The sequence below is a fragment of the Bos mutus genome, chromosome 13, assembly GCF_027580195.1.
Source record: "Bos mutus isolate GX-2022 chromosome 13, NWIPB_WYAK_1.1, whole genome shotgun sequence".
Lineage (NCBI taxonomy): Eukaryota > Metazoa > Chordata > Mammalia > Artiodactyla > Bovidae > Bos > Bos mutus.
Genome location: NC_091629.1, coordinates 63388122 through 63403710, shown reverse-complemented (window position 1 = coordinate 63403710; position 15589 = coordinate 63388122). Strand labels below are relative to the sequence as shown.

The following is a 15589-nucleotide window of genomic DNA, read 5'->3' as shown; positions in this document are numbered from 1 at the left end:
TTGGTCTTAACCTAGAAATGAAAGGAATAGGGATGGGGAGAAGTGAGAGGGTGGTGGGGTGGAAGGAGGGAGGGGAAAAGTAAGGAAGACTTTCTTAAGAATGCTTTATTTCATTTGCACGAGACTTTACAAAATAATTGCCCCCCCAAACAAAACATAGTTTAGAATGCAGTGATAGAATTTTATGTTTACTTTAGGAAACCTGGAAGTGTGTATTTCTTCATAAACTTTCAAAAAAGTAATCCCATTAATACTGGAAATGAATATGTATGATTCTTTCCCAAGCCTCAGTCACTTTATTTATAAGAAGAGTTTGGACTAAATGGTTCTATAAATATTAACTCCAGGTAATAAATCAACCAAGCTTTTACATTTGTCCCTAATTGCTGTGATAGCAATTTCACATGGTTATTTATCCCAGTGACTTTATTTGGAAGGGTAGTTGCTCAGTTGGAGAAGCGGTTCAAAGCCACTTTGAGCTCCGTTAAATTCATTGCTTAGCGCTGTGGTTACTTTCAAGTCCTATTTCAGTGAGCAAATCTCTCTCTTGCATTTTGTTTAGGAAATGGAGCTATCAAGAGCGGCTTTATATTGAATGGATGAGCATGATTTGATTTCGATTGCCCAACAATATCATATATCATATGTATTATCTATGAATTGTCCTATGGCATAGGATATACTTTCCGCAGCAGATTAATGGAAGGATATTGTTAAGAGGAAAAGAAAAAGGGAGAGAGTACAGGTTTCATCTTTGAGACGTTTCGTCTGAAATAGAAGCATGTCAAACATCCCAGGTGCCTGTTACTATAGAATCAAAAAGCCCTTTCCAGCTGTTTACACTTCAGATGCAAAATGGCAATTTGACAGACTAACCGGGTGATGTGAGCGTCTGCGTAAAAAGGCTACAGACGGAGCATGCCCAGTGCGGTGAGCGCGTCCTCCGCCCTCCCCCTCCAGATCTCTGAAGATAAGCCTTGAACTTTGCACTTGCAAATGTCACTGCATACGTTTTGCACTAGGTTGGTTTTTTTTTTTTTCCCCCTTAAGGTTCTCTCACAACTAATGTCTTTGAACAATCCAAGAACAGGGAAGATGAGAGGGTCATAAGATGCGTGAAGTTTAGGACGAGTTGATGCCTGTCTTTGGATGCGCTTGAAGTGTTATCTTTAAAGCAATCGAAAGCATCCAAGTGTTTGTTTCCCCTCCCCACTGGGATGGGAAAATAAGAATCTCTTTGGATTGGAGTCCTCCGGGGTAGGAAGTGAAAGCCCCGGAGGCAGAAAGGGACGGAGAAGCGGGGGTTTGCCCAGAGCATGGATGGGAACCGAGCAGGGTTTCTGCGGGGCTCAGCGCGCACTGAGGATCGGTGCCCGCGGCTGCAGCTGCGGACGGGAAAGGCGCTGTCTGGCTGATGAAGGCCACCTGGATCAGGCTTCTGAAACGCGCCAAGGGAGGAAGGCTGAAGAATTCGGATATCTGTGTAAGCTTCAGGGCTTTCGTAGAGGGGAGACGTTATTTTGTCGTTGTTTCTGTCGCTGGTACAAGTGAGGGCTCTCTGGGGCTCCTGTGATTAGTAATATGATGCTGATTGCGAAAGAGGGAGCGGAAGAGAGTCCTCTAATCCTCTAGCTCCCTTTCCTCTGCGGTGGTTTATCTCCCTAGGAGCTCCCCCCGGGCAGGTGTTTTCCCGTAGAAGCCTTTGATGAAATATCCACTTAAAGGGATTGAAAAAGATATGTTGCTTAAAGATTGAGGGAAGCTGGCAGCTGTTGCCTTACAATTTTGTCAGAGGAGGCATTGGGTGAATACAGAGGTACCAAAGGATGCTTAAGATCAAAGAGAGGGTCATCTATGGTAGTGGCGTGTCAGAGAGTTCAAGTTGATAACTCCCTTGACTTTATGTTTGTTGTTGTTGTTGTTTTTTTAGCCTATCTTCTTCCTAATTGTAAATTCTCACTGTAGCTGTGGACTGTTCTTGAAGCTCTCCTTGAAAACGGTGTGTGTGTCCTTCACTGCACTGCACCACAGTCGGTTTAATGATGAGAGAACTTGTTCTGGCTTCCACAAAGGCTCCTAATTGGACCATAAGACTTAGGAAGGAAGGGTATCAATAACTTGAACGGCATAACTCTCCTAGTAAGTGGTCTGCAAACCAAAGCTGGATGTGTGTAGCTGGTTTGCCACCAAAATGGATTATTTTTATTCCTCTTTTCAGGAATGGACAGCAGAATCTAGGAAGCTAACTGCCGTGTCAGTGAGACTTTTCTGTGGCCAGCATCATAGACGGAATCTCTTTTAAAATGTCCATTTTCCTCTCCAGGGTTCGGCAGACTCCTACACCAGCCGTCCATCCGATTCAGATGTTTCTTTGGAGGAAGATCGGGAGGCAGTGCGCAGAGAAGCAGAGCGACAGGCCCAGGCCCAGTTGGAAAAAGCAAAGGTAAAACCCTTCCTTCTCTGCCAAGCTCTTTGTCCATTGTGCTGAGTCCATGATGGGCCACCTGCGGAAATTCCTTCTGAAATGTACATCTGGTCTGTTACCGTGCTTCCTTGATTGGCTGTAAAGAGGTACAGGATGTGGAATGTATTGTCTTCCCTTGGTAGAAGAAGGCAGTGTAATACATGAGTGGTCTTGCCTTTTATGTTGTTTTATAATCCAAGCAACTTGTTTCCATGGGTGGATGGTTTATTTAGATGCAGAAAAATGATCCCTGAATATACAAAGAGGAAAAACTGCTTCTAATAGAAAAAGGATTTACTTTGTTTTGTTTTGTTTTTCAGGAAACCATTTCTCTGCTTAGAAAAACAAACTTTCTTCAAGCTGATGTTTATTCTCTTAGACTTGAACAATCTTTCCCCTCATTTTTACTCCTTAGGTGTTTTATAATGGTATTTTTCTTATATTTAAAAAAAAATGGATTGCATTATGCTTTTCAGAAAGAAAGCAAGAAAGGATTTTATTAATTAAAGATGTCCCTCCCTTTGGAGCTCTTTCTTCTCTATCCTGTAATAATTAAGTGGAAGGGGGACTGGAAACCAAATATGAAACATAGAAGTACAGAATTTAGCTGAGACTGTTTCATTTCACACATTGCCATGATTTGGATTCTTTCTCCCCTGCAGTGGTTCAAATAGCAGCTATTTCTAAAGCATAGACTGCTGTTGTTCAAGTTCAAAGGGCCTTGGTGTGTGTGATACTTGGTAATTTTTAAATGAACCTATTTTAATGAGGTCATTGGTTTTCTTTTGAAAAAAATCACTGCTTTGAAAAAAGAGTAAGTGTTGATCTTGCTAAAAAAAAAAAAAAAAATCCAGGGTAACATTAGAATACTTCTGCTGGCTGCTTCGTCTCCAAGATGAGTAAAATCTCTGTGTGTTGCTATGGGAATCATGGCTTGGAGATGCTGGTTTGAATACATGGACTGCCCTTATGTAATATTCATGACCTCTAGCCCAGCTGCCATAGTAGTTTGCAGAGGAGCTGCCAGGAGACCTTGACTTAAAAAAAAAACAAAAGTACTTCTGGACATCAAAACAGTGTTCTCACCTCAGCGGGCAGGGAAGTCATCTCCAGGTGTGACAGTCTTGACTGCAAAAGGACTCATAAAGGGCAGAAGCAGAAAACTGATAAAGCAAGGTGTGGCCCCGTTGCCACAAACAAATCTGCTCTGCTGAAGTTAACCATTTAAAACATTATGATGTGACAATATGGGTGAGAGTGGTGGACATATGTTAAGTGAAATCAGCTGATCACAGAAGGACAGACGCTTTATGATTCCACTGATAGGAGATATTAAAGTAGTCAAGGAGGAAGGCTCAGAAGGGAGGGGATATGTGTGTGTGTGTGTGTGTGTGTATATATATATATAGTTCTGTCTGATTCCCGTTGTTGTACAGAAGAAACCAACACATTGTAAAGCAACTATTCTCCAATTTAAAAAAAATTTTTAATAAAAGAATAATAAAGTAGTCAAACTCCTAGAAGCAGAGGGCAGAATGATGGTTTCCAGGGACTGGAGGAGGAGGAAATGGGGAGATTCCGCAGATAGAAAGTTTCAGTTATATAAGATGAATAAGTCCTAGAGATCTCTTGTACACCAATGTGTCTAGAATATAGTACAGGCAACAGTTCTGCTCTTCACTTAAAAATTATTAAAAGGGTAGGTTTCTTGGTAAATGTTCTACTGCAATAGAAAAATTACCAAGTTGAAATTAATGAATGTACAACCAATGAAGTTAATTGCCCCAAATTTGTCTTGTAGCTAATATATGATGCAATTTAGAATCTTAATTCTGCATTCTATATTTTGCACCAGGGTGCCAAAGGAAAAAAAAATAAATAAAGTCAAGGAAAAAAAACTAAATAACAGTTTGTATTCCAGAAATAAGAGTGTTCTATTTGCACTTGTTTATTCGTGTGATTTTTCACATGCTAAAATTAAACAGTTTCTCCTGCTCATATCCCATCATCATACAATCCAGTGTCTTGTAGGTTTGCTTTTCATCAACCACAAAGTCTTTAGTTATTTGTTGGTGCATTTTTGTCTCTCACTGCTGTTTAAGTCCTGAGTTCAGTGACACAGCTGCATAGAACTTTTTTTTTTTGTCTTAATTGGAAAATAATTGCTTTACAATGTTGTGTTTGTTTCTGCCATAAAACAACTCGAATCAGCCATAAGTATATTCCCACCCTCTTGAGCCTCCCACCCACTGCCCCCATCCCACCTCTTTAGGTCATCACAGAGACGGGTTGGGCTCCCTGTGTTATATGGCAGAACTTTTTAGTATCTTTCAATCCAGTATGGATCATAATGTTTTCTTTCATCAAGCCAGATTTGTGTTACTTGTCATACAGACTAAAACATTTATAGTTACAAGAGAAGTAGAAGATGAAAGAAAATGAAAAGAATTTAAAACAAAAGCAAAATAATTGAAGGGCTATATCCTATGTTTAATGAAAACAACTTACATTCATTTTTATTCTTTAAAATTAGGCCAATTATCTTAAACCTCTGGATTCAAATATATGAGTTACACTAAAGTGAATGAGAATTTGAATATGTTCTAAAAGAAGAAACAAAGAGTAGGATTTAAGTGTACTTCTGGTTAAAATCATGGTTTGGTAGGTCTGATTTCTTAAATCTGATCTTTTTGAAGAAGGTATACAAAAAAAAGGATCACACATGGGTCATTCATTGGGCTGTTTTTAATCTATTTTCCTCTTCCAATATATCATCATGACTTTGCGGGATCTATTTCAAAATGAAACCTTAAAGTTCAAAAATACATGAAATCATTGTTTACTTTTAAGATAGTTTTAAGCACTTTTTCCAAGCATTTTGAAAGACGCAAATGTTTTTTACATTTATTTTGTGCCTATTATAACATCCTTCAAGTAGAAAGCCTTTGTATCTTGGTGCTTTTAACTCACCTACCCTGCAGATCACTTGCCATAAGTGTGTGCAGTATCAAAAACACTGATCTTTCAACCAGAAACAATCATGGAATCATAATAAAGACAAATGAACTAAAAACAAAAATCCTGTGCAAGTGCCTGAAATAAACCTCAGTGGTGTTTTCAGACCCTGGCACTCTGTAAATATGAAATATATTATCCATTAATTGCCTTAAGAATACGCCTATGAAATAAGGTGATTGACAAGGAATGAAACTAGAGAAAATAGCTTTTGAAATTAACTGACCTACATAGGATTATATAACCTGGCCCTCTGTGCTTTGCATAAACCCCAGTACTTTTCACTACTTCTTTGTTACAGCTTCTCTTAAACTAGTAAACTCTACAGTGAACAGATTCAGTATTTATTTTGAGGCAAATAATTCACATGACCTTGTTCTTTAACTTAATGTTTTCTGATCCCACATGCACATTTCGATCTTGTTCAGGTTCTCTGTACTTTGAAGAGCCTGCCCTATTAAATCTGGTGCTCTTTGATATTGCCTTAAAGGCAAATAATATAGGAGCTTAATTTATTCCCACATTGATCTTCTTAGTAGAACAGCTTTACTGAGATATAATTCACTCATTTAAAGTGTAACGTTTTGGAGACTTCACTGGTGGTCCAGTGATTGACTTCACCTTTCAGAGCAGAGGGTACAGGTTCGATCCCTGGCAAAAAGCTAAGACCCCACATGCCTTGTGGCCAAAAAACCAAAATATAAAACAGAAGCAATATTGTAGCCAAGTCAGTAGAGACTTTAAAAATGGTCCACACCAAAAAAAAAATCTTTAAAATAGTAAATAAAAAATAAAATGTACAATTCCATGGATTTTAGAATATTTAGTGTTGCAACCATTACTGTAGTCAACTTTAGAACATTTTCATTGTCCCCCTAAGAAATCTCATGTTGTAAATTAGCAGTCACGTGCTATTCTTCCCACCCACCTCAGCCCTAGGCAACCACTATTCAGTTTCCTGTCTCTATAGATTTGTTGGTTCTGGTTACTGTATATAAATGAAATCATGCAATAGGAGATCTGTTGTGATTGGCTACTTTCATTTAAGTAACATTTTCAGCATTTATTCCTGTTTTCACATGTATCAGCACTCCATTCCTTTTCCTTGACAAGTAATACTCCATTGTATGCATTTATCACATTTTATTTACTCGTTTATCAGTTGGTGGACATTTGGGTTGTTTCCATCTTTAAGCAAGAACTGGAAAAGGTCAGTTTTCATTCCAATCCCAAAGAAAGGCAATGCCAAAAAATGCTCAAACTATCACACAATTGTACTCATCTCACACACTAGTAGAGTAATGCTCAAAATTCTCCAAGCCAGGCTTCAGCAATATGTGAACCGTGAACTTCCAGATGTTCAAGCTGGTTTTAGAAAAGACAGAAGAACCAGAGATCAAATTGCCAACATCTGCTGAATCATTGAAAAAGCAAGAGAGTTCCAGAAAAACATCTATTTCTGCTTTATTGACTATGCCAAAGCTTTTGACTGTGTGGATCACAATAAACTGTGGAAAATTGTGAAAGAGATGGGAATACCAGACCACCTGACCTGCCTCTTGAGAAATCTGTATTCAGGTCAGGAAGCAACAGTTAGAACTGAACATGGAACAACAGACTGGTTCCAAATAGGAAAAGGAGTATGTCAAGGCTGTATATTATTACCCTGCTTATTTAACTTATATGCAGAGTACATCATGAGAAACGCTGGGCTGGATGAAGCACAAGCTGAAATCAAGATTGCTGGGAAAAATATCAATAACTTCAGATACGCAGATGACACCATCCTTATGGCAGAAAATGAAGAGGAACTAAAGAGATTCTTGATGAAAGTGAAAGAGGAGAGTGAAAAAGTTGGCTTAAGCTCAACATTCAGAAAACAAAGATCATGGCATCCAGTCCTATCACTTCATGGGAAATAGATGGGGAAACAGTGGAAACAGTGGCTGACTTTATTTTGGGGGGCTCCAAAATCACTGCAGATGGTGACTGCAGCCATGAGATTAGTTATGACCAACAGCATATTAAAAAGCAGCGACATTACTTTGTCAACAAAGGTCCGTCTAGTCAAGGCTATGGTTTTTCCAGTAGTCATGTATGGATGTGAGAGTTGGACTATAAAAAAAGCTGAGCGCCAAAGAATTGATGCTTTTGAACTGTGGTGTTGGAAAAGACTCTTGAGAGTCGCTTGGACTGCAAGGAGATCCAACCAGCCCATCCTAAAGGAGATCAGTCCTGAGTGTTCATTGGAAGGACTAATGTTCAAGCTGAAGCTCCAATACTTTGGCCACCTGATGTGAAGAACTGACTCATTGGAAAAGACCCTGATGCTGGGAAAGATTGAAGGTGGGAAGAGAAGGGGACGACATAGGATGAGATGGTTGGATAGCATCACTGACTCAATGGACATGAGTTTAATTAAACTGGGAGTTGGTGATGGACAGGGAGGCCTGGCATTCTGCAGTCCATGGGGTCGCAAAGAGTCGGACATGACTGAGTGAACTGAACTGAATAACGCCATTATGAACATTCATGTAAAAATTTTGCATGGACATTGCTGGGTTCTAAAATCATCTTTTTTTTATTGAAAGTTTTTTTTTTTTTTCCTTTTCCTTTTCACTTCCCTCAAAATGATCTTTCCTCTGTGCAGAATTCTGAGTTGAGAAATCTGAATGTGGACGGCACTGAGGCAGAAATGAAATAGGTTTGGTGTGGCATGCTTAGATAAATGAATTAATGTGAAATTTTAAGTCAATTGTTCTCTTACCAGTAAATATCTATTGTATTGAAGTGTATTAGTTACAGTTGATGGGTAGAGGAGGCATTGAAAGGCCAGAACCATAAGGAAAAAACAGATAAGCAAAATATCTCTGCAGAAGGCTTCTAATATTTGTTCAGGGAGAAAAGTTGTGGCCTTAAACCACGCTAGTCAGAAGCAGAGTAGAAGTATTTTGGTCTCCAGACAGACTGCCCCCAGCTGGCAGGAACAGAAAATTCTTCTTGGGGCTGGTGATGGCTTTAAACTATACCTTCCAATATGGATAGATGCAGTTTAGGTTGTAAAGTAGAAACTGGGGAGTGGACAAGAAGGAAAACTTGATAAGCAATGTGAAGAGTGGCCAACATTAGGAAAGAAAACATGGAACCTTCTAGAGGAAGGATTAGTTTTCTGAGATCTTGCCAACTTGAAGATGTCTTTGTTGTAGTCTCCTATTTAATTACTGCTTTGGCTGGGTATAATATTCATATATGAAAAGCATTTTCCCCCAGAATTTTCAAGACATTGTTTTGTTTTCCTCTGGCATCCAGCACGGCTGTTGTGATTGCCAGTGCCATTCTGTCTCTGAGTGTGATTTCTACATGATTTTCTCTTATACTTTGAGAGCTGTTTGAAATTTGGCCTTGATGTGAAGCTTGTTATTTCTGGTGAGCAGCATTTCATATGAATATTCATTGTGAAGGGCCAGTCTCTTCACTTCTGAAAAGTGTGTTATTTGTTTGTTTATTTGTTTTTGATCATTTCTTTCTCTGCTTTCCTTTTTCTGGTTCTCTCATTTGTCAGATGTCTGGTTTGGGTTTTCTTCCCTACTCATTTTTTTTCTTACTATCCTTTTTGTCTTTTTGTTCTGAGTTTTTCTCCACCTTTAACATACTTACTGAATTTTTTGTTTTTCAAAATTTCTAATTCCCAACAGCTTTCCTGTCATTTCCCCTTTTATAGCTTCTTGTCCTCCTTATTCCATGGCTATAATATTTTCTCTTATATCTCTTAAGATTTCTTTTAGGTTTTATGTAATGTGTTTTTTTAAACTTTTAATTGGATTTTATTTATGTATCTGGAGATTTTCTTCAAAAGTTTGATTTTGGATTTCCATTCATAGTTAAGGGTTTCCCAGGTGGCACATCGGTAAAGAATCCTGCCTGCCAATGCAGGAGATACAAGAGACGCAGGTGTGATCCCTGGGTTGAGAAGATCCTTGGAGGAGGAAATGGTAATCTGCTCCAGTATTCTCGCCTGGAAAATTCCATGGGCAGAGGAGCCTGCAGTCCATGGGGTCATAGGCTGCAGTCCATGGGGTCGTAAAGAGTCAAACATGACTGAGCAACTGAGTACGCAAAGCACATTCATAGTTAAGAGCAAGATATAAAGCTGAGTGGAAGCTTTCAGACTGATGGTAAAGCTTCTTGACTGCTAGTTTTTTATAGGGTAGTGGTGGGAGGGAGTTTCTCTTCATCTGGTCAGTGTGCCCAGAGGAGTCCCTGGTCTCTTTACTTTAATTCTCCCTCTTTCTACTTTGCTAGTTGCCACTGCCTCTTGTTTTCTATATTCTAAGGTTTTGTCTACTTCCATCTCATTTGCTGTCCTAAAGCTATGGGTTTAGACTTTTTTCACACACAGGAAAAAAAAATAGTTTCAGGAGGAAGCATTTGTTCAATTCACCAGGTTTTTAATCTTAGTATTTATCAATAAGCATACTATAACAGAATAAAAATGTTTTTCATATTACCTTAGTTTGTAAATGCCTTAGACAGTGGGAGAATCCTATCCAGTTGGAAATATCTCCTACCTGGCCTTTTCAGAAGAATGAATCAACAGGAATGTATTCATTCACCTTCAACCCGAAGATGAATTTTTATTTTAAAAAACATTAGACATGTTTCTAAAAATGTATCTTAGTGAGAAAAGCATGTGGGAGGTAGGAGAGATGTGTGTATGCCTAATCACATAGTTTCTAAAACCTATAAGATATTGGACACAGAAGTGTGTTCAATAGGGGCAAACCCACTATTGGACAGAATTCAAAGAACATGTGGCAGGTATTAGAGTAGATGGCTCCACATAGGGGGAAAAAACGCATTTAATTGGTACAAAATAAAATCCAGCAGAGAGGTCTCATCATCAAAAACATAAAGTATGGGAGACATTCTTTGGAAAATATTTTAGACTAGATTATTTTCCCACTGCTCACTTTAGTACTGTCTCTTAATTTTTGCGTTGAAAAACCGTCAGCCCTCTTTTACTCATAGCAATTACCTTCCAAATTATGCTAGAAAATTGGCAAAATATGTCTAATTTCCAACATTGTGAGTTAGTTTGTTGTTCACATATAAATTAGGTTAGGCTGTAAGAAAGAAAAAGTGTGTGAAAGCCCCATGGACCTGATAGGCTTCTGTGTAGCTCCTAAATATGAGTAGGTAGGTACAATCATGTACGTTGGTGCTGTAATTCCACTCATCTCAAATGTTAGTTGACAATAACAGTAATAACGCAGTAATAATGACACTTACTGAGTGATTACTGTTCATTGTAAACGATTTGAAAGCTAGAAAAGGAAAAAGGAAAGCTCTTCATCCTAGAGCATTTTTAAATCCTCTAGAGCAGTTATCTAGATACAAGTAAATGCCTGATGCTGGGTAAGGTTGAAGGCAGGAGGAGAAGGGGACAACAGAGGATGAGGTGATTGGATGGCACCACTGACTCAATGGACATGAGTATGAGCAGGCTTCAGGAATTGGTGATGGACAGGGAAGCCTGGCATGCTGCAGTCCATGGGGTCGCGAAGAGTCGGACACGACTGAGTGACTGAACAGAGCAGTTATGATCATGTAACACAGACAGTATCAATTTCTTTACTGTCTTTTACATCAGGACAAACTACTCTCCATTCAGTGGCTTAGGTCACAATGATCTTCTGTGCATTACTGGCCGGCTGGCAGGTGAGCTGGTGACCGGCTGATCTGGGATGGCCTCTTGCCTGTGTCTGTAGGTTGGCAGCTGTCAGGTTGGGCTGCTCCTCCTCCTCTGGGTGATCTCCCATCGCCAGCAGGCTGGCTGGCTCCTCCTCCCAGTGTTCTCAGGGTTACAAGCACAGAAAGAGAGAACAGCTCCCAAAGGGCAATATTTGAGTCTCTTCTTGTTTCCTGTGTGCTAATACCCTCTGGCTCAAACTCTCAGCCTGTAGTGGGTGTGGGAGAGAATGCCCAGGGCCATGGATTCTGGTGGGTAATTGTTAAAGCCAATTTCAGCAAACTGTCTGCCGCACTCTTCTTTTTTTCTCCCTTCCCTCTGGAAGAACAAATGTCTCCCTACCTTTTGACAACCCTGACTTCCTCCCATCCGCATCTCTCCCTTCCTGTTAGTGCCAACCTGAATTATACCAGCATTAGCTCTCACTTCCTCTTCTGTCATTTCTTCCCCACTTCCTTGAAACCAATTTCTGTCTCTCTTTATTGATGCTCTCTAGCGATGTTCACTGACCTCTTATTAACTGGTCCCTGGACTTCTTTGTAAGCCTTGCCTTTTTTTTTTTTTTTTTTTCATCTCTACTAAGTCTATTTGAAATGATAGGTCCTGGTTACAACACAAGCCTATTTCTATTACCTCTCTTCCTTTTCAGTCTCTTTCACTGTTTCCCTCCACTGAAGTCTGGAAGTTTGTTCCACCAAATGCAACAACCTTGACCTTCTGACTTTTTAAAAATTCATTTTTTATTTGAAGTGTAATTGACTTACAATATTAAGTTCCGCTGTACAGTAAAGTGACTCGGTTATACATAGACATATATTATATAGCTATATATATACACACATTCTTTTTCATATTCTTTTCCATTATGGTTTAGCACAGTATATTGAATATAGTTCACTATGCTATACAGTAGAACTTTATTGTTTATCCAGTCTATATGTAATAGTTTGCATATGCTAACTCCAAACTCTCACTCCTACCCTCTCCCACCCCGACCTTGGCAACCACCAGTTTATTCCCTATGGCCCTGATTTTGTTTCTGTTTCATAAATAGGTTCATTTGTGTTGTAGTTTAGATTCCACATATAAGTGATATCGTATAGTATTTGTCATTCTCTTTCTAACTTACTTCACTTAGTATGATTATCTCTAGTTTCATCTTTGTTGCTGCAAATGGCATTACTTCATTTTTTTAATAGCTGAGTAGAATTCCATTGACCTACTGGCTTTTATCTTTGGAGGCATGACTTTGGTTTTCAAACCAGTGAATTCCTGAGGAGCCACAGCAGAGGCAGAGGGCTACCTAGCAGCGTGTGCTCTGGTGCATTCCTCCTGGATTCAGCTGAAGCAGCTCTGTTATTAATTGTTTTTTTGACATATTGGGACTTCTGTGTAATTTCTTCTTTCAATATAGAATTTCACCTCTGTAACAAGCTTTACATCACTTCTGTCTTTCCTTTTACCATCTCATCCTTCACACTGGTTCATCATCACTTTCATTCTTTAATTCTGTACCTCTGCCCCTGACCTCTCTCCCTAGTGTTAGTATCTCACATCTCCCTTTTTTGGGATCTCTATCAATTCAGCTATTTAAAATTAAGCTACCCAATTTTTTCTTTCAAACCTTTTCTTTTCTGCATTTTAAAAAATTTCTGTCGGTGTTCATGTCATCCTCCCAAACCCACAGACTTAGTTCAGGCGTCACCAGGGTTTTTTTCTGTAAAGGGTCAGATAGGAGATATTTTAGTTGCTGTGGGTCATGTGGTCTCTCACAATTACTCAACTCAAGGAAACCTGGGTTTGGATTCCATCTCTGCATAGACTGCTTGACCTTTTGATAAGTTATATGTGATGCTCTTGGTTTCAGTGATAACTGCATGAGCTGGTGCCTGTCCCGTGCAGAGTTCCCAGGCAGGGGACTGGGATGGGCACAGGCAGCTCCTCCTCCTGCCTTCAATGTCAGTGTCTAATGGGGTATCTGTATTAGAAGTGATGCAACTCCTCATTTCATTCCCCTTTCAGTTGTGCAAGGTCACCATATGCCATTGTATATGGATGTTACCAAACTCAGATTTGGCTGCTTATCACTCAAGAATCCACTAAGAGACAAGTGTTGGGTTAAAGGAAAGATAGCTTTACTGAGGAAGCTGGCAATCCTGAGAAGAAAGTGGACTCACATCTTAAAAAACCAACTCTTCCTTGCTGATCAGGAGGCAGGGGCTTTTAAAGGAGAGTTTCAGGGCTGCGCATAAGCAGAGGAAGGGAGCTACATGCAGAACCGCAGAGTCAGCTCTGACAGTCATCTTGAAATTGGTCATATAGTGGTCTGATCAGTGTCATCTTGATTGTTCTAAGTAAAGTTAATCTTCAGTTCCAGAGTGGTTCTGTTCCCATTTCCTTGAGGTCAGTTCTCAGAATTATGCAAGACGGAGTATTTCATATCAGGGCTGTAGACTGGTCATCATGTAGTTAACTTCTTCCGCCTGGTGGGCGTTTCATTCTCTGCCAAACAGCTCAAAGGACATGGCTCAGAATATTATCCATAGCTCCTGACAATAAAGGTCCTTGTCTTTGTTTAATGATGAAACTATTTATTATTTTGTCTTTTTGACCATTTCCCTTTGTATCTACATTTTCTCATGTCTCTCATTAGTCTCAAGTTTTTCTACAGACAAGAGGCAGGCGGAGGACATGGGGTGGAGAATCTGTCCTGGAAAGCCCTGTAGGGCCCTGCTCTGTTACTCGGTCGCTACCATATTGGAGTTGTTCCTGGCTTGGTAGTGGGTCCTGGGTAACACATCTGTACTGGCTGCTGTCCCGTGTAACATTTGCACTATCACATGATCTTCACAGCTCATTGATGAGGTCCAATTGTGCCCCTGTCCATCCCCAGGACTGAGGTGGTGTCCTGTCCCCAGCACTAGACTGTAAGCCTCTTGAAAGTAAAGGCAGAGGCTCTATGTTTCTTAAAGGGGCTTCCCTCGTGGCTCAGATGGTAAAGAATCTGCCTGCAATGTGGGAGACCAGACTTCAGTCCCTGGGTCAGGAAGATCCTCTGGAGAAGGGAATGGCTACCCACTCCAGTGTTCTTGCCTGGAGAATTCCATGGGCAGAGAAGCCTGGCAGGTTTCAGTCCATGGGTCACAAAGAATTGGACACAACTGAGTGGCTTGGGCTTCCCTGATGCCTCAGTGGTAAAGAATCCATCTGCCAGTGCAGGATATGCAGGTTTGATCCCTGGGTCAGGAAGATCCCCTGGGAAAAGAAATAGCAACCCTCTCCAGTATTCTTGCCGGGAAAATCCCATGGGCAGAGGAGCCTGACGGGCTACAGTCTTTGGGGTCACAAAAGGTCAGACATGACTGAGCAACTAAACACGTGTTCATGCTGTGTAAGGACACTGTAAGGACAAGCTTCTTCATCTCATGGTTGCAGACTCCTGCCTCTGTTATCAAGAGCAAGTTAACAAACGATGCTCTCTTGTTCTTCTCATGGGCTCTTTCCTGAGTAACACTTGAGTATTTTAGGAATAAAATTACACGCCGTTCCTTCTTTCTTTATGGTTATATTTATCTTGGCAGTCTACCCAGGAGTGAGTTTTAAGTTTCTTATGGATAAGAGTTACATGTTTAAAAGAGAACCTGATACTCGAATTCAACACTCTCTTCCAGTGGATTTATGGTTTTTATTAATGGAAGTTCTAGGAATCTGAGGTTTGCCCACATTCAAACTGCATTCTGGTGTAAGAACCCTTATAAAGACTGTTAACATAATACAGACTTCTGGCAGTTTCAAAACCATAAATGGATTGGGAAAGGATTATTATAAACTTTGCTGCTCAAGTGTTCTTTTTTGTCAAGAGCTGTAACTGAACATCTTTGTGATATCTTTATAAACATAGCTATAAATACATGATTCTTCTCTTTTTCTCTCTATCATATATGAACGGGGAATAACACAAAGACCTTTAAGCACTTAAAATAGACAACATCTCTCTGCTCTTGAGCTTTTGCCCTACCAAGAGCCAAGTGAAAGATGTTGCAAACTGTGAAAGAGCAGAATTTGTTCAATTAGGAAACATTTGATGGGTGGTTTTGTGCTTTTGAGCTAGGAGCTAGAAGAAGGGATATCAGAGATCTGTTCGATGTGGTTTCTCCCTCAAGAAACTCATGGGCTGATTAATGACGATGCCAAACATGCATGTCACTGTGAGAGCTTCCCAGGTGGCTCCGTGGTAAAGATCGCACCTGCCAAGCAGGAGACACAGGTTCAATCCTGGGTCAGGAAGATCCCCTGGAAAAGGAAATGGCAACCCACTTCAGTATTCTGGCCTGGAAAATCCCGTGGACAGAGCAGCCTGG

At 40.1% G+C, this 15589-nt stretch overlaps 1 protein-coding gene across 4 annotated transcripts in view; it reads left to right on the top strand.

Annotated features, from left to right (window-relative positions):
- CACNB2 (calcium voltage-gated channel auxiliary subunit beta 2) overlaps positions 1-15589 on the top strand; it is a 425961-nt gene that overhangs the window by 294600 nt on the left and 115772 nt on the right. For all 4 annotated transcript variants that reach the window (XM_070381891.1, XM_070381887.1, XM_070381888.1 and 1 more), the window contains one exon: positions 2324-2443. In XM_070381891.1, the coding sequence (XP_070237992.1) occupies positions 2324-2443 (120 nt within the window). The remainder of the gene's footprint in view (positions 1-2323; positions 2444-15589) is intronic.